Here is a 22,234-nt window from a genome sequence, read left to right as displayed (position 1 = left end):
ACACCTTTCATTAATTCACATTAGTTTTCCTGAAGTCCCCTGTGGAGATAAGGCTTAAGAGACTCCATGCACGAGAATTTGCATGGGTTTGATACGATGCTCTCAACTCACACCCTGGCTTACTGCACACTATCTTCCCTGTGAAGACAAGTAAATGCAGTTTCTTGTCTCTCCTGAAGCTTCTGCACAGAGAATTTGAGCTCTTGGCAGTCTGGCAGCAACCTCACAGCTCAGTGATGGAAGAGGCTACAGAGCCTTTTATTTCCACTCTCCCCCTTGCTCCTCTGCCTGTTCCCTAGTGCTCTGTAGCTAAGTATGGTAGGGCCAGATGGGGAATTCTGGAAGTAATACCAGCCTATGGGATTCCCACCCACTGCCCCTCAATTTCATTCCTGCCTCTGCATTGCAGTGCACTGCTTCCTTGCTCATGCCAGATAAGTTCCCTCATCCCCTTCACTGTGTGGATGAGGAAAAAGCTGTACTGGGGCAACTAAAAGCAGAAGAGGCATAGAGCAGTGGCTGGTAAAGGAGGCTTAGGTAGTGACTCCTTATGGTGGAAAAGCTGCCTTACCTCATCAAACTAGAGCCCAACTAAGATTGTCATATCTACTGGTTTCTCTGGCCAGCATAACAAGGAAGAGCATTGCTTCTGGGAGTTCAATACCAAGTGAATGAAAGACTCTTGACTCTTTCAGAGGTACACTAAATTGGCCAACAGCTCATTTCCAGTCCTTGTCCACTGACATAAACAACCCCATAGAGCTCATGTGTGTCAAAACAAAACATACGCCAAAATGGGGTAGGAAAAAAGGAAAGAAAGGAAGGGAAAAAAAAAAAGAAGAAAAAAGGAAGAAAGAAGAAAAAAGAAAGAAAGAAGAAAAAAGAAAAGGATGCTAACTGGTAAGAACAGGTAGTTAAGTGCACCTTCAGGACCACAAAGACACTTCGGCACTCCTGCATAAAGGGAGTAAGAGCTTTTGTTGCTATCTTCTTGTGTCAAACATATCGAAAAGACATGCTTATGCTACATGAGATTAATTCCTGAACTCCGTATGTATTGAGATCCTTTGCAGTGAGCTATAAATGGACAAAGCAACGTTCAGGCTCCCCAGACCACCCCACGTCCTAATGATCCATCCTGGTCTCCTGACAAAGAAGAATCACTGCATGCAGCACTTTACAGATGTAGAATGATTATCATTCTGTTCATTAAGCTAAGATGTCCATGCCCAACTGTGGCAGAAGTTGTTACCAAACTGAGGCCTTGTCTCCCAGATGCTAATTTCTGATCATCAGTCCCACAGCACTGAATAGATTATTGCTGTTTAGTTTAGTCAGTTGGTTGTTTTATAAACTGAGTGCAGCATTCAAGTCTGTTTTGACATGAGAAATCATATCCTAGAATTCACGTTTGAGAGCATCAGGGCCACCAGAATTTAATGGGGAGATGTGTACAATGGGCAGGGGTGTGAGCAGGGGACAGGAAGGAAGCTTTATAACATCTACCTAGAGAATGTAATGCCCTGTTTTATTTGATGCTTTGCATTTCGCAGGAGTCAAAAGCCCCCTCAGTTCTTGACTGGTTGCTCATCGTTAAGATTCACAGAAGCTACACTGAGAAATAAAGTCAAGTCTTTCTAGAAACCTGGCAGGTCAAGCTTGTGCGTTACTGCAGAGTTAGGGTTGTTTTTTAACTCTTAAGTGCCTTGATTTTATATATGTGTGTGTCTGCACATGTGCGTGACACACATGCATAACCAGACATATATATTTATTTATACACATATATACACATATCAGAAAGATAGGGAAGAAAGAATCTGTACAATGTGGAAGGAGAAGCGTTCAACAGTAGTTGGCCACGTGTTAAGTGCAGAATGAAGATCCTCAACTTTTTCCATTTAAAAAATAAAGATTAGTGCCTACATTAGTTCAGATCAAAGTTTAGCATCTTCCAGAGCCTAGCAGTCAAGGATGGCATATTGCAGAAGATACCTTCTCCTAGTGTGGATTCCTTCACCAGATGATGGTGGAAGTAAAATAAGTTTAGGAACCAGAAAGAAGAATATGGTTTAAAGGAGCTGTGATGGGATTTAAGATCTGATGGACTGACGAAAGGGGATAGAGGAGGCAGGTATGGGGGGGCACTGGAAAGCCTCTCCTACCTACCTGCTGGGAAATCCAAGGGAAAGAAAAGCACAGCCCTGCAGTCTGGTTGCCTGACTGGGTGATGCCGCAGTTCATGCTGACCCCTACTTCTTCCTGCAGCCTGCAGCCTGTCCCCAGCTGGGACAGGCTGCCAAAAAGCCATCTCAGGGAAAGGAAGGGCAGATACAATGATGGCAGCAATGTCTCTATAAACAACCTTGGGGAACTCGAAGTCTTGCATAAACACAACTATGAGTTATTTGGCAGAAGCAAATGCTGAGCCCTGCAGTATCAGGCTGGCTGGGGAAGGAAGGTATACTATGGGTGCTGATGATCTCTGCCCCCTTCTTCTGCATCCCTCTCACTCACACTTGCTTTTTCTTTCTCTATCCTGTTCTGTGCAGTGCCAGGAGGCAGCAGAGAACACTCCTGTACTTGTGCTGGTGCCTTTTAACCCTTTCCTTTGCTATCTCTGACCAGCTCAGTTCCTGGAGGCACTTTCAGCAATTTAGGGGATGTAAGATAAAGGCACTGCGCAACTACTTATATCAATATGTTGAGTCTCTTCGGTGAGCTTTAAGGGAATACAAAAATGTCTCAACTAATGACTGCAAAAGAAACCAGCTGCTGCAATTTGGATGCATATAATAAATAAGTTTCATTTACATTCTGAGAATGCACCAAAAAGCATGCATCTGCACCTTTCAGCTATAAAGGATACTAGGTTGTAGGTGTTGCTATAGATAACTTGACTTCTTAATTTTACATACAGCTTTCCCTTTAAGGGTTGGGATATCTTCCTTTCCGACAACGCCTGGACAAAAGCCAACACGTTTCCCTGAGCAATACAGGAAAACAATCAAGTTTCTCTAATCAGTTCATTTAGGCCTTCAGTCTACCAATCACTTTTTTTTGTTGTTTTTTTATTGTTATTATTAGTTATTGTTATTATTATTGAATTCATGCATTAATTAATTCAAGTTACACCTTAATCAAATAGGCCATAATGCTGAATATTTGAACATGCTTTGATCTCCAAAAGTTATTGTTCCCGTTTGACTAACATATGCACTTAAATACAGTACTTTAAATTACTAGTCAATGATTTAATAAACTAAGGAGTGCACTTCTGGTGAATGCAAAACAAAAAGAAAAAGAAAACAAGGAAAAAAATGAGAGAAAAAAGAGAGATAAAGGACCTATTTTTAGGAGATTCAGTTCAAACGAAAGCTTATCCGCTATTGTCTGAGGTAACGTTTCAAACATGCTATTATAAAATAAATAGTATCAAATTCAAACATGCTTCTATTAAACTCCATTGTGCTATCTTGCAACAGAGGGGCTTAAAGTTTTGTATCCAGTTCTGGACAGGGAAAAGGAAAAGTATGTTTAAATCATCTGCATGTAAGAGAACTTAGCAGCATTGCAGATGTTTTGTCTTCAGCTTTGTTTGTTATTTTCCTTTTAGAATAGTTCTTGTATGGAGAGCAAAAGAGACCAGGCTTAAGTATGTCTGTAATAAGGTAGGCTGGAAGTATGTAATCTTTCACACAGGGGGCAGAAGGAAGTTTTGCACTCCTTCATAAAAACCATGGCAAATGCTTGCTGCAGTTTTTTGCTAATCTTTTTTCGTTATCTGATGCACTTTCTTGCAACTGTGCAGTTTTGCAGAATATTTTCACTGGAATCCATGCATATGCTTTATAGCTCTAAAAACTGTCTTGCTTAGTTTAAGTTAACTGTATCAAACAAAAAAATAAAAGGAGGTGGGAGAGGAAAAGTTTAGGTCTAGCATCACACAGCTTAAAACTAAACTAGTTCAAATGGTTACCATTTACCAGGTGGAAAATGTTTTTTAGAAATAAACAAAATCTTATCTTTCATGGATCCTGGAAGCTTCTTTATCGCTGAGCAAATATTCGCAATGCAACAATGCATTTACGAGGTAAATAAAGCATTCAAAGACTATCAGTAAAGCATCTACAAAGTGTGACTGTGTCACTAAAGTCTTCAAGCTGTGAATGGGGATTTGGTTGGGTTTATTTTGTTTACACATCAGTCAGCAGCTTGCTTTTATTAACGCAGTTTTGGTTGGCTACAGTGCAGTTGCCAGTTCTGAGATTAGCCTCTCTAAAATTGTCTATGCTATTATTCATATCCTCTTCGATTTCCATGTACTCAGATTTGCTGATTGTGGAAGAGCTGCGGCGACTGAGATCACTGTCAGATGCTAAATTAGGGGAGCTAACGTGAAGTAACTGAGCCTGTTCTTCCCCTTCTGTTTCTCGGTGGTAGAAGTAGTTGAAGTTGGACACGATGACAGGTACGGGCAGGGCAATTGTCAGCACACCAGCGATGGCACACAAGGAGCCTACGATTTTGCCTCCAATTGTCACAGGGTACATGTCACCATAGCCCACAGTGGTCATGGATACCACCGCCCACCAGAAAGCATCGGGGATGCTGGAGAAATGAGACTCAGGTTCTTCAGCCTCAGCAAAATATACCGCACTAGAGAACAAAATCACCCCAATGAAGAGGAAGAAGATCAGCAAACCTAGCTCTCTCATACTTGCTTTGAGGGTTTGTCCCAAAATCTGGAGACCCTTAGAGTGCCGGGAGAGTTTGAGGATTCGAAAGACTCTTACCAGTCTGATGACTCTCAGGATGGCCAAGGAGGTAGCCTGCTCTCCTTTCTGAGTCCCCTCCTGCTCGGCCATCTCGGTGCCCAGGGTGATGAAGTAAGGGATGATGGCCACAATGTCAATGAAGTTCATGATATTCTTGAAGAATTCAGTTTTGCTGGGGCAAGCAAAGAAGCGCACCACCAGCTCAAATGAGAACCAGATGATGCACAGGGTCTCCACAACAAAGAAGGGATCTGTGAAGATGTTGGATTTGTAGACCTGGGTGGTGTTGTCAGTGCGATGCACTGTGTATTCCTTGTCTTCTTTTAGCTCAGGTAACGTCTCTAAGCAGAAGATCACAATGGAGATGAGGATCACCATGACAGAGACTATTGCAATGACCCTTGCCGGCCCAGAACTCTCTGGGTATTCAAAGAGGAGCCATACTTGACGCTGGTACTCCCCCTCCGGCAAGGGTCTCTCCTCGTCTTTGATGAATCCTTCATCTTCCCTGAATTTCTCCATGGCCTCCTCACCCAATTCATAAAATTTGATCTCCTCAGAGAACATGTCCAAGGGCACATTGACCGGCCGGCGGAGCCGCCCCCCAGACTGATAGTAGTAGAGGATGGCATCAAAACTGGGCCGATTCCGGTCAAAGAAGTACTCATTGCGCAAGGGGTCAAAGTATCGCATGCGCTTCTTGGGGTTGCCCAGCAGAGTGTTGGGGAACTGGGCTAAGGTCTTCAGCTGTGTCTCAAAGCGTAGTCCAGCAATGTTTATCACTACGCGCTCACAACACTCATGGTCATCATGGGCAGCGGGCTGGTAGCTATCCTGGGGGTGGCCAGGCAGCGCAGAAGTCTCATCCATGTTCTCTCCAGCCATCACGGTCATGGTGGCACACGGGAAAGGGGACCCAGGGGCACGGGAGGAGAAGGGAGGGAAGAGGGACTAGAGTGGGGAGGAGGATTGAGGAGAGTACAGAGCCTCCCAGGACAGTTCAGGGAAGGGTTGGGGGGGGGAGGCTCAGAGTCTGCAGCGAGGGATGATGAGTCTGGATGGAGAGCTTGAAGAAGGGATGGATGAGAAGCCTAAAGGATGGAAAAAGCCAAAAGGGGAAAGGAGAGGTGGGACAAAGGGAGAGGCATCAGGGATGATGGGAGGGTGAAGAAAGAGGGAAGAAGTACCTTTAGGGGGGGAAGAGGGCAGGTAAGGTGAGGGGTCCTGTATCCCAAGCCGGGAGGCTGAAGGTCTATGGAGTGCACCCCCAGACTGAGGTCCCCTCCCCAGCCGTCTCCTTTTGCCTTTAACTCGATCCGTCCAATTTTCCCGCTGACTGGACCATCTCTGCAGCTGCTGTCACGAACTTACCACACACACACACACACACACACACATACACATACACACAAATAAATAAATAAGTAAATAAATAAATAAAACAATCACGGGGCTGCTGGGAGGTGAGTCCTTGCAATGCCAACTCAGCAAATTTCCATCGCCTGGGGGGGGGGCCCCCCCCCTCCACTTCCCCGGTCCTCTCCTCTTATGTGCTGGAAAGGGAGTGATGGAGATACCCTGCTTTTGAAGGCATAAATCTCACTTGCAGGATGGAGGCTGACAGGGAGGAGAGAAACATAATAAACCAGCCCCCAAACCCCACCACACACACATGCTCAGGCGCAACGGATTGGCTTTCACACCAGCAAGAGCATCCCGCTCTGCCCACTACAGCAGCACATGTGGAACCCCTACGCGTTCCCACGCATCCCCAGACATGCACCGGGGCCTCCAAGGCAGGAAGGGGCCGATATGGAACCTGCGGTGCCCTAAGCACATCAGGGGGACTTCTTAGGCAACTTCAGTGGGGTCGACTCCTGCGATAAGTCTCCTGACCGCCACACTCCCCACTTCACAGACAGTGGAGACTCAGCTGATCACTGACAACTTCATCACACCAATCGGGGGAATAAGGGGAGGGGGAGCAAAGCATCTCCTCTCTTGCTTTACAGCAGCTAAATACAAGTGAGAGAGAGACGAGGGAAGGGAGATCGACAAGCCAGACCCAAACTGTCCAAAATAGAGTCCAGTCACGAGGAGGGGAGAAGGGGATTTCCTTACCTGTTCCGAGTGCGATGCGCTGGTTAGGGGTAGGAGCCAGTGCCGGAATGCGTCAAGTCGCCTTGCAGCAGCATCCAAAAAAACCAAACCAAAACAAAAACCGCAGCGGCAAACTCAACCCTCGTCCTCTTCTTGTGCCCCTCTTAATAATACAGCGATCGCTTTACAGGGCTGCCTGCGAGACACTGAAATATTCATACACTGTCTTAGGCTGCACCAAGGGCGAGTGGGTTTAATTAGTTTTCTGTCGAGAACCGCAGTGGGGGGTGGGGGAGTTGGTTTAAAAGAGTGCAAAGTACCTTTGTCAAAAGGCTTGAGTTAGTAAATAAAATCAAGGAGTCCTAGATAGCTGCTGGCTCTCCTGCTCTCTTCCCCTAAGATAGCTGGAAGAGGAGCCGGGCGCTGGGCAGCGGCCGCTGGAGAGATGTGAGAGAGCCGCAGTCCTGCAGCCGCATCCCCGGAGTCAGTCTTGGCTCGTCCCGGCAGCAGCAGCAGCAGCAGGAGGCAGAAGCTGGACGAGTGTGGCAGGAGCGAGAGGGCTGCTGAATGCATAAGAGCAAGGAGCAAACTCGAGCCATTTCTTGACGCTGCAGTATCAGCAGAAACCTGAGAGCTGTTTGGTGCAGCTCGGGGAGCGGAGGGCGGGGGGACGGGTTTTGGGGATGGGGGGGGAACGCACGGGATCAGCGGGAGGAGCGGAGGCAGGAACGCTGCACCCCCTGGGGCGCCCGACAGCGCGGCCCCACCGCCGCTGCGCGCTGCGCACCGCGCCCCCGACGCAATGCAGGCTCCGGACCCGGACCGCACGGACCGCAGCTGGGCCACGGGGCAAGGGGCGGCGGGCGCCGGGGGTTATGCACAAGAGGACCCGTTCCTCGGCTCGCAGCCCGCAGGCACCTGCAAAGGAGGCGGCTGGTGTGGTGTAGGGCTTTACACATCCCACACGGAGGGAGGTGGCTGCGCCTGCGGTGTCCCGGAGCGCCCGCGGTGCGGGGCTGGCACGGGTCCGTTCGGCCTCAGGTCCCGGTCCCGGCCCCCCCGCCACGCCGTACGCTCAGTAGCAGGTGAGGCTGTGCAGCCAGAGCCTTCTAGGCATAGTGATGGAGGTTGGGTCCCGAGCGGTGTGGCTGAAACTGAGAGGGAAGAGTTAATCGGCAGGCAGCGTGTTACAAGGAAATTGCCCTTTCATGCTGCTTTATCCCGCTGAATTCATTTAGTTGATGAATCACATAACTTCGAGATGGAGAAGACCCATTATGTCATCAGCTTCCCTCCCCTGCCAGTGCGGGATTGTTCCCTACAGTATAGGATCATGTACATTATATAAAAGCCTTCTGCTCACTTTGTCAAAGCAGGCGAGGTGATCAAAATACAACCGGGGCCTGTGTAATTTGAAGCACTCCAGGGCTAAGTAACACCAAATCCATGTTTAACAGACCTGGTCTCATTAGCTTTCCACTGCATAATACATTATTGTCACTTAAGATCACCACCTTGGCAGTCCAAAAATACTTAATCACCTGACCTCACGGACAGTTTCTGTCTTTTCTTCCCTTCCTGTTATTTATCCCCATGTGTTGTTAGCTTGGAGTGGGGTTTTTTGCTAGAGTACAAACCATTTGAAAATCCTCTAGCCCTAGCTGTGGTGTAATCACAGCTGCTTTGCATGCTGCAGTCACCAGTCCTGGTGGAAACAAAACTAAGGAAAAAGAAACAGATTTCCTGTCTAGCCTGGTGTAGGCTTTTTTTCCCTTTCTTTCTTCTCAGTGAGTGTCACATATGCTGAGAGTTTTGTAAGAAACTTCTGGTAAAGTTCTGAGCAAGAGGAACGTCTCTTTATGCCACTCCTGCGCAAAATAATCAAAGCACCGAATAAAAGGAGAGATTATTCTCCTAGGGAAAATCACAACCATTCATTTCCTGTCTGACAGTTTAGCAGCTCAGCATCAGCACCCTGACTTAGACCCAGCATCCCTAGACGCTCTACAAACTAAAGCCCCCCCCCAAAGAGAAAGGCAGTCCCATTTCCTAAACTAACCATGCGGCTTTTCAACCCTTCAAAAAACTCAGCTACAGCCTTTAACTCAACATCCTCTTATGGCAGTGAATTCCATGCCTGGATGACATGCTGCATAGAGCTGACTGCAAAGTATTCAGAGAGCTCTGCATTCAGTGTGTTTGGAACTGCTTTGCAGAAATATCTCTGTGAGCTACTCAACCGCCTCTGGTGCGGTGTTATATCCCCCTGTACGAGTTCAAAGACAAATACGGATGCTCAGGAGTGTGATGAAAATGCAGATCTGACAATCAGAGGCCTGAGTTCAAGGTGCTGTTCTGCCCTTGTCTTCCTGCATGATTGCAGGCAAGTCTATACATTATGCTTTTACATCTGGAAAACAGGAATAAAAGTACTTCTCTTGCCTGTCACAGCTGCTTAGGCTGTTTGTTCCTGAGAGCTGTCTTTGTAGAGCAGAACCCAAATCCTTATTGGAAGCTGTGGGTACACCAGCAACAGAAAAAAACATGTAAAAAATAGCACCTTTTGTTTTGACATTACAAGGTAGTGAAAGGACAAACTGGGATATTGCTAGCCCCCCCCCATTTTGAATAGCTTTGCACTCTGATTTCTCATTCCAAACTAACATTAGCACCAAGTAATTGCGCTGGAAGGTAGACATCTTTCTAAGAAAAGTGGATTGTCAGCCATAGGGTCACTGAAAATCTTGTTAAGGTGTGTATAAAACTAATGAGCAATAAAACTAGAGATTGCAAAGAGGTCGTATGTTACATGTTACAGTGCTAAGTAGCTTAATTAAATGCTAAGGAATAGAAGGAAACTCCAACATGTTGCTGAGTTTGGAGTCAGACTGCTGTTTTTCCATACTTTCTATAATACAGAAAATGGCCACCAGCAGTTGAACTGGTAATGCCTCCCTGAGCCAAACTGAGGAGTGCTGTTAAGGAGCAAAAGTTTTCATAGGGAAATGACAAGTTCTAAGCAACCAAAAGCATAGCTTTTTGTGGTGCTAGGTCTAGTGGTACAATGCAAATGTCATTATCCCTCTCCGATAGCCTTTCACTATGAGGAACACTTCCACTTGAGCCCCCCCATGGAAAGTGCATCCATCTTGGCATGGTAGCATGGATGAGCACAAGCAGATGGGGAAGCAGCAGGCATTCTGAGTTGCACGGGGTGAGGAGCTTCACTGCCAATTTCTATGGCCGATGATGTAACTTTTCGGAGTTCAACCAGAACCGATAGACTCCTTGTGTCAAAGGTAGGTCAGTGCAGCAAAAGCAGAACCATTTCTGCAAGTTCAAAGTCTTGCCTTGTAGACAAAGGCACAGATTTCCTGTGTTTCAGTCTGGTAAACAAAAGATTTCCCCAGAAATATTTTTATTATTATTATTATTCCGCAGATTTTTTCTTTAGTATTTCAGAGAGAGAAAAACAAATTTTTGATTAAAACTCTTAGTGTATTGTAAGGTTTAAAGAAGAATTGTATTGAACGATTGTGACTCTGAAGCTGGATTAAAAAATAACTATTGGCTTTATTCAGTGAAATAGGCATTAAACACTGTCACCAGGGGATCTGAAAACTGCTGATTGAAATCAAGGGATGCAGGAGCAGAGTGGATTTCCCAGCATGGCATTATTCATGTAGGTGTCATGAGGGACACTGTCAGCATGCTAAATTTCCACGACATGAAAAGACAGTTCTTGTGACAGAAACCACTGAAAAATCTGAAGTGGCAAGAGATGTCTGGGGTTGTTTGAACCTTACGGATCTTCACAGGCACGGTAGCCCCAGTTCATTCACACCTGGAAAACCACCACATAACACAGCTCCATTCAGAACTGCATAAACCCGCAAATGAGTTGTGCAGGTGTCACCATAGACAAAATTTAACGGCCTTGGAGACAGAGGATGCTATGGATGAAGGGACATGTTTCTGCTTAAATTTGCCTTGCAGAGCAGTCATAATGACCTATTGGTCGTAATGACCTATGAGATGGAAAGAGTCTACAGATAGAATAGAACAGCTAGAACCAAAGGTGGGCTTGTGGTGTTGACAGCTGGGTTTTATTCCCTAGGAGGAACAAAAGATCTTTTAAAAAGTTTATATCTTTTAATACTGATTTATGAGCCTTGTTACTATCCTGCAGTATTATTAGGCATTGTTATGACTGGAATAATCAAATCTCATGCTTCAAAGCATACTGATAGCTGATGGGAGATGACAATGACTTTTGTTCCCTCTTGTCATATCATTACCTTGTTGTTCCTGCTCCTTTTTAAAGTCTTAAATGTGGGCCTTCTATTACCAAAAGAGTCAATGAGTAGATCCAATATTGTTGCTACACGAAGGCAAGATGAGAACTTGGGAGTGCATCCAACCCTGGGAAGAAAGAAGCAGAAACTGCCCTCAATCACCTGACAGTTTTGCTGCTAGGACCAGCCTGGAGAGAAAAGATGCCACCGCTTTGCTGCTTTTTATCCCACAACAGCGGACTGGATGTGGGCAAAGTGTGGCAGTGGAAGGATGGCTCGGCAAGGGAGGACAGAAATTGTGCTGTGCTAGGACAGGGTTGAACCTGCTTTTGTCCTCCTCTGAAGCAGCTGTGTAATCAGACAAAATGGAAAGGCAAAGATGCTAATCCACTTCACAGTGCCCAGAAAATTTCACACGCTTTTGGGCATGTACCCGTAAGACGAACACACTTCCATATGAAATGCAATTAAAAATGCTCAGGAACAATATTTTCATGGCTTTAATATCAATTTCTCCTTCTCTGACCTCCTTTCCTAGTCCTAGATTTTATTCCCAGAGCTTTGCCCAACTGGCTGCTTGCTGCTGGGAGAGCCCCGTGCTCAAGCAGGCTGGTCTGGCCTGTGAGAGGAAGAGACTGTATTTTATTGAGACTTGTGGACCAAGTCTCTGAAAATCATTTCTGTATCCCATTTTGTGCAGCAGGAACAACACATGGAGAAGAAGCCCCAAATAACTTAGTAACTGCTGCTTCTGTCTATGATTACTTGAGCATACTCAGTTATTCAATCCACATGAATTCTTTCTTAACAGTACTCAGTGTTGGCTTCCCATGATTGTATTGCTTAGGTCTCATACTGGTGCAAGAGCTTTGTTCACGAATGCTGCTGGCCACAGAGTATAGAAATCAGAGAGTGAACTTTGCCCATGTCACTAGGTGTGAGCATCACATAAAGTGCCACTGTCAGAGATGGAGAACACCTGAAGAAGAAAGAACAACATCAGAGCAAGTATGTTTCTGTAAACCCAAAAACCCGTTCTTGCAATGGGTCCTTGTAATACACAACAAAGAATTCAACTTTGGGAATCCTCAAGTTTCTCCTGTGTGAGATCATTTACAGCATGATTACAGCTTATAAGAAAGATGCTTCAACAAAGCTGATACTTATCTAAAGAAACCCCCCTTCATATGGCATTTCTACTTGAAGTGCCCCGAAAAGAATGAGGAAGTGCTGGTTCTTAAGGAGCAACAAATCTTGCTATGAAACCCCAAGCTTGAGGCTAAAGGCATCATGGAGATTGACATAATCATCTTTAGTTGAGTTTCTTTGCAAAAAGAATATGTGGCTTAACAAGTCTAGCCATTTCAGGGTACTCCCAGTGTTCAAATAGTTTACCAGTCCTACCATAGCTATAATTACAGCTGTCCCACCAGTAGCCCATTCACAGCCAAATTTGTCCTAGCTGGGCTGCAAGGTCACCTGCAATAGAACTCCAGTAACACTCATTAATGGCAACATTAGACTGCAGTAATGGAACCTACAATTTACAGTGATGCTTTACAGTTGAGGCTATTTTGAGGCTAGTGAATGGATGGGAGTTCTCAGTAAGCTGTCATGAAGTATGGCGCATTATCACTTGGTCTTATAATAAAGGGCACTCAGAAAGTCCTTCCATCCCTAAGCAGCTCAAGTAAGCATAGCATACCACCAGAATATCTTCAGTCTGGGAGAGCAGAGGGAGAAGTCATCATGGGCCCCATTAGGCCTTTCAAAAAAGTATTGCCTTATAGTTTAAGGAGACTGATACTTCCCTCAAAAGCTGACTATGAACCTGACATTCAAGCTACTGAAACAGGAAACTGTTGACACTCTCAGTGTTACTGAGGGAAAACTCTAAAAGAAAGAGGCAAGATGTCAAGAGACCTACTGAGAAAGGAGCAGAGAATAAATCAGCAGCAGTGGAAAAATAAAAACAACAGGCATCTGCATAAAACGAGAGTCTACACTGACACCAAACCAGTGCACACAGGACTGGAGGGAAGCCACCAGGCTTTAATAGTAATACAAGTCAGCCTCAATTTCATCTATCAAAATCAAAAGTATTCAGTGTCTGTTATGAGTTAGATCTGGATCTTGAACTGGATTCATGCTCTCCTGTATCACACCTGACAGAGTGTGAATGCCGAGAACATGACTATGATTAGTGTTCCCAGCAAACATTGAAACGTGCAGTAGAGCGGCTCCCAGGCATCAAAGCAGTGGGTGGTGGCACATTCTGCTGTAACTGAAAGTGCTGAAGAGGGAGTCCCCAGTCATGATTCCAGATTGTGACTGGCCCCAAGGAGACACTGAGAACACATATTAGCCCTAATGCAGGCAAGCTGAAGCTTGAAGGGGGCAGTCACCAGAATATCTGTGAACTTTAGAGTGCTTCCACTTATACCTCAGAAACCTTAGAGCTGCTAAGGAAATGACCATAACAAAAATGGTAAAGGATTTCTAGGTGCTCATAGAGAAGATGAATTACTAGATTCTTCTTTCTATCTTTCCACCTTTCCAAACACAAGAATTGTCTAAACAGTTAACTCACAGAGACAGAATTTGGCAGCTGTCAGAGCCCCATGTGATGGGGTAAAGGCAATCCAATGCAGGGAACCAGTCCCAAATTGCTATAAGCCCCTGGAACAGATAGAGCCACAGAAAGCTTGGAGTCATGATGCTGCAAAGTCAGCACCTTGAACACTTACTGGTGGAGCCCTGACACAACCAGGATGGAGTCAGATAAACAAAGAGCTGCTGCTCCTGCCTAGGGGGGGAGGACAATCCCATTGTGTCACTTTGGGGCATGGCATAAAGATGCAGTTTGAGGTCCAGCAAAAAGCAAGCATGATGAGGAAATGCTGAGTGCTCCTGAAAAGCTGCCTGGGTGGGATGATAAAGGCATTGAAGCAGTTCGTACAAGAGAGTATGTGGCTATACTGGAAGGAAAAAGGACTACAGGCATTGCCTCTCTTGTTATTAGGCAAAAGACTGAGTGTTGTTAGTGTGTGTGTGCACACATGTGCAAGATGGGATTTTATTTAAAGCAGGACAAGCAGTAATCCCTGCGGATATAAGAGCTGACATCAGGAAATGAGTAACTTCATACCTAAGGATAGAGGGTGCTTTATCTGAGCATTTCCATTGGCCCTTCACCAATGTGCATTGCAGAGCATATAAGACCCAGTGTGACATGTTTTCAGGGTACATTGATCAGTTTTGATCTTTCTGCCACTCTGAGATGCCTTTGCAAATGGTCATTTTTAAGGACAGGAGATGGACAGTCTGCTTTCTGAGAGGTGACTCTGGAGGAAGCTCTGGTAAGAACTGATCAGGAGTCAAGCAGCACCCTCCCAAAGTATGACATGCCTAACACGCTCTGCTCTGACGCGACTCATAGCACGCTGCAGCAGGATTTATGTGATTCAGCACTTAACAGGGCAGATTTGAGCACCAGATGTCTTGCCGTGGGTATCAGAAATGAAAAGTGCGAGAGAAAACAAAGTTGGCAGCATAAACAGCGGAGGGACTGATAGCAAAAACAAGACAGTCAGGAAGAGAGCCTTACCTGCCAAAGCTGGGCCACAGCAATGCTTTTTCCCTAAAATTGGATGGGAAGCAAGGAATACATTGACTAAAGAAGAAGGTGTAGAGGGGGGGTGTGTTGCAGTCCAGCAGTCAGGCTTTAGAAACATGTCACACACAGGAAAAATGGAAGAAAACAGGCATCATTTGTGACTGCTGTTCAGAGTGAAGCAGATATGAAGACAGCGAGTATCAGCATGGGTAATGGCCAAAGGAAAGCAGCTGCGTTCTGACAGGGATCATAGGTAATAGCTACAGTGACAGGACACTGTAAAGGAAAACTAAAGATAGCTGCAGACCTGGGAGAAAAGACACAACCTGAGCAAAGACCAAGCAAGTGCAGGACCTCACAGAAGCACCATGCTTCAAGAGCAGTGTAGGAGCACGAATATCAAATGGGGAATGACTTTAAAGGTCTAGGGAAAATCAAAAACCCTGCAGTCAGGGGTTCCATCTCTCTTGGAGGGACTCAGGATCTGCAGCCTCAGCTCCAAGTCTACAAAAAGCTTGGAAAAAAAACACAGAAGGGAAGAAAATGCTGAGTGGATAGTTGAAGTGCCTCTGTCTATAGCATCGGGTTGGAAATGCTCCCTGCTACCGTTGTTCTCTCACAGTGAAACCTAGTGCAAGTTGCTTTGCAGAGCTAGTTTGGCAGCAGGGCTTCTTCTTGCATTATTATCATGCTAGAGAGGCAAAAAATGCTTAGCAGGGTGTGTTTCAAATGTGTAATTTCCCTACAGCCTCAGTCAGAGTTACACTTGTAGAACATCTTTAAGGAATAGGATAGGGTTTTTTTTTAAGTGGTTTCTGACATACTTGGCCAGAATGGTGGTTGTATACTGGAGAGACAGCTGAAGTGAAGCAGAAGCAATTATTTATATAAAAAGAAGGAACTTGAATAAATGAAAATACTGGCAGCTGCTGTGTGTTAAAGTGAATGACCCAGATGCTTTGAAGCCTTGTCCTCAGGTGATTGTAATCACTTAAAAATTATTCTAAGTCTTACCCAAAATCAAGGCAGCTAGATACACCTCAGAGACTATCAGTCCATCAGCATCCAAACTCTTCTGTGCCTTGGGCACTGCTATTGCTCTAGCTTCTCAGTCTTGCTTTTTTGTGTCTTGCCTACTTATGTCTGGGCCAGGGTCTAGTTTGGAGTCTAGAGGTTTGTGATTTATTCCTTTTCTGGAGGACTCAAGCTTCCCCACTACTGTGCTGTGTATAGCAGAAGGGAATGGACCACTTTCTGTTGAGTGCTTTGAAATGTGTTGCTAGATCCTAGCACTTGAGTCCTGAGCATCTCTTTTTAAGATTTATTTTCCCTTGAAGTCTCAAAATCAAGTCTCATGATATTTAAAATGACACTGAGAGCTTAGTGAGCACATTGCAGTAGGGCCATTACACTTCAGACAAATCTTTCTCTCCCTTCATGGCAACTTGCTGATTTATTTACAAATTGCTTGCCTTTTGAATTTCTAAAGCTTTTGCCCCATTATGTCTCACATTCCAAATCCTTTTGCATTATGTAGGAAAAGAGAAAGGGCATTAATCTGCATTACCTCCTGTCTGTGCTCCACTGCCTCAAAGCAATAATCTGTGAGTTAGTATTCAACACCGTACAGTATTTTCTATCTTTAATAGTGTCTAAGGACTGATTCCAGGATAATGATCCCATTGTACTATGCAGCAGAGAAACACATCGCTAATGCAAGACATGCCAAGAAAAGCCTTTCAACAAGGTACAGATAGCAGCGAGTATGGCAAGATGTATGTTGTGAGGCAAACATAACAGCACAGTGCAAAATGTCTTGCCAGCAGCTACTTTAAAATATTTTGCGCATAACAGTGTATTATAAAAGGCAAAGACACGCGCTAGGAATCCCCAAATCTGAGTCAGAATATTAAACCTCTGTTCTTACTCAATGTTACTGAATATCTTCTTTATGTTGCACTCCAAGAGATGCTTTGGAACAGATTATCTACTGGAGAAAGCGAGTTCCCTGACATGGGACTGCAGCATGGGACTGGGTGAATACCCAGTGTGATGTATGGCAGGAGACAGTAAACATACTCATAGGAAGATGTTAGGTGTCTCTTTGAAACCTGAAGATGACCCAGTAACTGATCTAGCAGGCACGCTTTTTGGAGAGGCATAATCCTTGTTCCACACTCAACCCACTCACTACCTTTATTTGGATTCAGAGACTGTCATCCAGGCATAATCTTTGATTTTCCTTATTCTCATTGACACATCTTAAAAACATAAACCTTATGCTTGCCTCTCCCTCATAAGCCAACATGGTGTTGGCTATGGAGCCTTCCATGAACTGAATGAAATGCAAGGCATGCAAACTAGCTGCAAGAACAGGTAATACCCACAACCCAGGCGTCCTGTGTCTTGTCATGTTTTATGCATGGCAAATCCATCTCTTTTTCCACTGTGAATGAATATGGACCTTTTTGTTACCCATTTGTTTCTAATTTTACAGAATTTACACACTACCACTTACATATCTAAGGACAGATTTCACATTTCCTCATGAAAATGTACCTAGTTCTGTAAGGCCATTTTCCTACAACAGCAAAGCAGTAGAAAAGTAATTCTGATGTTTTCTCTTAAACTGGTCACTCCAATTTATGAAATTCATCACAAATTTTGAGTAGTTTCAGGTTATCTGCAGCTGTAAACTTTTAGAGTTAACTTTATTTAAAATAAGGTCATCCTTGTAACACACACAGGCACTCATGACTACATATATCTCATTGGTTTGCTACCAGCTGGAAAATCAGTGTGGGGAGCAGAACTTTGACCTTTCTGCTGCAAAACTGGAGGAAACTATCAACTGAAGGAGATAAAATAAAAAATGGTCATTAAAAAGGAAGTGGTACATGGCAATAGGGAACAGAAATCAAATTCGCTTGTTCAAAGATACACTTTGCCAAATAGCCCACGAAGGACAAAAGACTCTACTTGTTTAGCCACCAGAATAAATAATCTGTGAATTATAACTTGGAGTACTAAATAAATCAGAATACTGTTACATGTTATTACAGCAGAGGTTGCAGGACCTATTCAGGTGTGGAATTCTGCTTTACCAAATTGCTGTACGAGCAGACCAGGCTGCTCTTTTACCCTGGCCAGGGGAACAACAGGACATCCAGCAACATTAACACCAAGTAAATACAAAACAAAGGAGCTATTTCTTCACATAATATGAGAGTCACCACTGTATTGAGGACAAGCACAAGTCATATGTTCTTCTTAAGTCGTACTTAATCCCTGCTTTGCGAATTGAAAGGACATTCAAGTGATTCATAAGCCCTGTGCTTGTTCTCTGCACAAGAATGATTTTTACCCACCACAGAGTCAGCTGAGCCATGGAAAATTCTGCTGTGGGTGGCATCAGTGGAATAATGCTGCTGTGTTCAAGAAGCTCTGTTTGACCATTGCAGCTGTAGCTTTAACATCTGACATACTGATAATCAAAATCATGGGTTATGGTGTGCACTAGTTCCCCAGGGGGTTCTGGAAGTAATGTATGTCTCTTACCGGCATCATTGCGTATCTGGCTGGGAAAATAAGTCAAGGAGGGGTTTTTAGCAAAACATCAGGCACCAGCCAGGAATAAAGGCAGGAAGTCTCTTCTGATAGTTCATTGATCTGATCCAGCATGACAAACTTCCTGTTTTCAGAGAAAAAAAAAAAAAAAAAGAAAGAAAAATGTGTGTGTTTGCAGAGAATATGTCCAGCCAGAAAATGGGCAGAAATCAGTAAAATGTTGCTGCTTTTGAAGGTAGCAATCAAACTGCAAAAGATGGCTTCAGATACCATTTCCATACTGTATGTGAATGTATTTTCCATGTGTTTCTGGTTTATGCATCCTTATGGTAATCTGTTATTGCATATTATTTGCAGACCCTTTGGTAATGACTCTTGCATCTATTAGAACTCGTTCTGCACCATGCAGCGGAAAGGAGATTATTCTGATCTAGAATTCTGTCCATTGACGCTCCTTAAGATACTGTGTAATCTTATAGAGGTGAATTTATGTTTCTGGCTTTTACTGCTCTTTGTGTCTGAGACACTTTGATGCATAAGAATCTTTCAATAAAAGGAAATAAACATGCAGCCCTGACACTTACTAGGGTCATGAGCTCTCAGAGTTTCTTTGTTGGGAGGGCTGATACTTTCATTTCTCCTTTCCTGAAAGGAAAAAATACCTGAAGAATGTACATATAACTTGAAAATCACATCTTGATTTTGGTAATAGCTTAACAGGCAGGTAAAATAAATTCAAACACATTGAGAGATGCAAAGAAAAATGAAACAGGAATGAAAAAGTGTCAAAAGTGACAAAACCCATCCAGAGCATTCTTTTTTTCATCTACAGAATAAATAAAGTGGATGGAGGAGGATGAGCTCACAGTGTCACTACTCTTCTCTGTTAGAGACAGACACAGTGTAGTCCTTGAGAATATGAAGGAATGACAACGTGTCTGACAGCATAAAGTGCTAGATGCCCAAACACAGACAAAGTTCTAGATGCCTGATGCTAGTGCTAGATCCTGGCTCCAACTTCTGACCCAGAAGTACTAGCTGGGTCCAGTCACTCTCTGTTCCCTTCCCATCTTTCATCTTGCCTTTTCTGAGTAGACTGCAGTCTTTCTGGAGGAAGAGTTCGTTACATGTCAGTGCCATACCTAGTTTAGGTGACCCTGAACCTGTGCCAGTAGAAGAATACAAAAATCTTCAGCTTGACACTCAACAACATAGCTGGAAGGCTGGAGAGGGATTAATAGTGCCGTTTGTTCCTGGCAGAGCATGACCTCTGTCCAACTTTGATCACTTAAGAAAAGAAACCTTTCCTAGATCCTTCTGTACTATTTTCCCTACTGTGGTGTTCTTTTTTGGTACTGGATAGTTCCCCAGCTGTGACAGAAACTCCCACCACTCTGTCCCTGCTGAGGGGAAACAATGCTTCCCTGCCAGAAGAGGTGTTCTTAATGCTATTATAAAGTAGAGCTATCTCCTGTGCAATGGGGCATATTGCATTTACTCTGGTTATTTAGCAAATAAAAGCTTCCTAGTCTCATTGCAGCCCTCCTTTCCTTCAGTACTTACCATAAGTCCTCTCCTGTAATCTCATCCTCTAACTTGCAGCCATCCATAGCCATGTTGGAACACCTTTCTCTTTGTACCAGATGGCAATGCAGTAATGCCTGCTGCCAAGATGAGCATCTGCATCTTACTATGAAGAAAAGGAGACTGGAAAAAAGCCACTTGACAAATGACCTGTGGCAGGTATCTCCTGTTATGGGGCTCTCGGCAATCTGAGCATGCTGATTCAAATAACTAAGAAATAAGCAAATGACTAAGCGTAGAGACAGTATGCAGCAGGCAATTACTGATGTGGTTGATGTCCTAAAGAGAAACTACAGAGTAGCTAAAAACCCAGCCCCTGATTCTTACACAAGTTTTATTTTCCCATGTTCTTCACAGGAGACGGGGAGAGCATGTGCCCTGAACACAGTTTTGGAATTGAACACTTTCTTTAAGGTCTCTAACTAGATTTGTGACATTGTACCTTTCATATCTGTCCTCTTCCCCCACTCTCACTGCATCATGTCCCAGCATTAGCCTGGCTTTTGCTGGATGACTACACCTGATGTCCTCTTTCCTCTTTTGGAGTTAAGCCATATTTCCCCAACTCATTGAATGTCTTCAAAATAACAGACCAAAGCTTCATAAATACAAGTTCAGCCTTCTTTGCCCTGTAAAATTCTGAATCTTAGAAATGTATACCCTAGGCTCCCTCAATAATAAATAGAGAGATGGGCAATTCTCAGTGTAAAGAGTAATTTCTGAACTGTATTTATGTTTTGGATTATTGGGAAACACTAAAAAATACCAAACATTGAATTTAAATCTGCACTGGAATAAACTGCATTACTGAACTGCTCAAACTACTCTTACCCTTCTACGTCAGACCAGTTCAATGTTAAATTTTAGTACTCCGCAGGATACATTGCCTCTTGGCAATTTTAGCTGGGAAATCTCATGCATTTACCTTCCCCATGTTCATGCTGCACCTTCAAACATTCAATTATTGTGATAATACCATGTGGCTGAAACAAAGGGAGATCATGTGCAGCACAGACAACATAGCCTGTCCAGAAAACATTGCACATACACAGAAGGCAGCAGTGAAAGTATGTCTGAAGGCAATTGATTAAGAGCAGTGCTTTGCTTAGCCCTGTTGGCAAAGAGAACCAGGGACTGTCTCACTGATTCTCTCCCATCTCAGAAAGCAAGCAGGTGCCAGAGGCCCATGTCCAAGAACTATCAGCAGAGAGCTGCTGTACAGGGCAAGATGGCAAGATGAGAAGATGTGCATCATCTCTTCTCAACAGAAATTCAGATAAGCCTTTATGGATGATGCAAGAGAAGTTTGAGTGCAGATGGTGAAACTGAACTGAAGCCCAAGCTCTGAGTTATAAAGAAGTGAGGATGTGGGGACATGCTAGTAGAGCGCAGGCTCCACTTCTTGCTCTGATTTGCCTTTGACCCACGCCACTCCAAACAGAAGGAGCTGTTGCTCATTTTGGGATAATAAAGTCCTCGGAGAGTTGCAGTTAATATAAGGATAAGGGCAGGATGTGTTTTCTCTAAGCAATTTTAACCCAGTCCCTGATCTACATGCTATTAATCAAGACTCCTAGCTCTACATCACAGAGCTGGAGGAAGACCAGAAAGAGGCTGTGGCAAGAGAAGGAAATCGCAATATTCTCCATGAACTAAGTAAGTTCTATGGGGAAAACAAAAAAAAACAACCCTATATCAAGCCTTTTAAAGCTATATAAGCTGTCTATTGGCTTGTCTTCTGAGACTGAAAAGTAGAGAAGGTCCTCAGTACTATCAGACACGACTGTCTTCAACGATCAGAACTTTTCATTCAGAGATGCCACTTATTTTGGTTTTTGTGGAGTTATTTTTCAAGGTTTCAATTCTGTAGTTACTGAGACAGTCTAATGCCATGCTAATTAGGAACTGCAAATTGACCATGCAAAGAGTCTAGCTGGGTGTCATTGTTCTCAGGGCTTATATAGAATCATAGGTAGATGTTAGTTTTATGTCTGTGTGCTCAAGCAGGACACTAGTCAAGCGACGTTTTCATGGGATCACAAAATGAAAGTCATACCAGGTCAACCTACTTAAGAGAGGATTACAAAATGCATGAAATAATGTTTATCCAGTTATAGCCAAAATAACACACTTTAATTACGCAAGGCAACTCTCAACACCCCTATGGGATGACACATAAACAGTGAAAATGTCAACTGCAGAAAATTCATACTGTTGTGGTGGAAAAGTGTTTTCAGGTGGAAAAGCCATTGCAAGTTACTAATGGCAAAGGTAACTTGCCATTCAGCAGTGTT

At 44.1% G+C, this 22,234-nt stretch overlaps 1 protein-coding gene and 1 long non-coding RNA gene across 3 annotated transcripts; both read right to left on the bottom strand.

Annotated features, from left to right (window-relative positions):
• Positions 1-855: 855 nt before the first annotated feature.
• On the bottom strand, positions 856-7,541 carry KCNA1 (potassium voltage-gated channel subfamily A member 1). Of its 2 annotated transcripts, none has more exons than XM_061357940.1 (3): positions 7,199-7,541; positions 6,900-7,084; positions 856-6,134 (listed from the first exon to the last, which is right to left on the bottom strand). In XM_061357940.1, exon 3 carries the CDS (start codon positions 5,670-5,672, stop codon positions 4,197-4,199), a length of 1,476 nt encoding a protein of 491 aa, XP_061213924.1. In that variant the 5' UTR covers positions 5,673-6,134; positions 6,900-7,084; positions 7,199-7,541; the 3' UTR covers positions 856-4,196. The 2 variants fall into 2 exon arrangements, with proteins under 2 accessions (XP_061213924.1, XP_061213934.1); XM_061357950.1 differs by having other exon boundaries at positions 856-6,131.
• Positions 7,542-17,483: 9,942 nt separating this feature from the next.
• Positions 17,484-20,050, bottom strand: LOC133213986 (uncharacterized). Its single transcript, XR_009725947.1, has 4 exons — positions 19,920-20,050; positions 18,941-19,001; positions 18,158-18,273; positions 17,484-17,640 (listed from the first exon to the last, which is right to left on the bottom strand). It is a non-coding gene; the product is annotated as an uncharacterized LOC133213986 (long non-coding RNA).
• Positions 20,051-22,234: the final 2,184 nt, after the last annotated feature.

This window comes from Neopsephotus bourkii, unplaced genomic scaffold, assembly GCF_033783945.1.
Source record: "Neopsephotus bourkii isolate Nb327-2 ecotype Australia unplaced genomic scaffold, CSIRO-AGI_Nbou_v1 NB_107, whole genome shotgun sequence".
NCBI lineage: Eukaryota > Metazoa > Chordata > Aves > Psittaciformes > Psittacidae > Neopsephotus > Neopsephotus bourkii.
Note: the sequence above shows the minus strand (reverse complement) of the source record. Positions and strands in the feature narration are given on the sequence as shown.

Coding starts and splice junctions, on each gene's coding strand:
- KCNA1 (XM_061357940.1), bottom strand. CDS start 5,672: ATGACCGTGATGGCTGGAGAGAACATGGATGAGACTTCTGCGCTGCCT.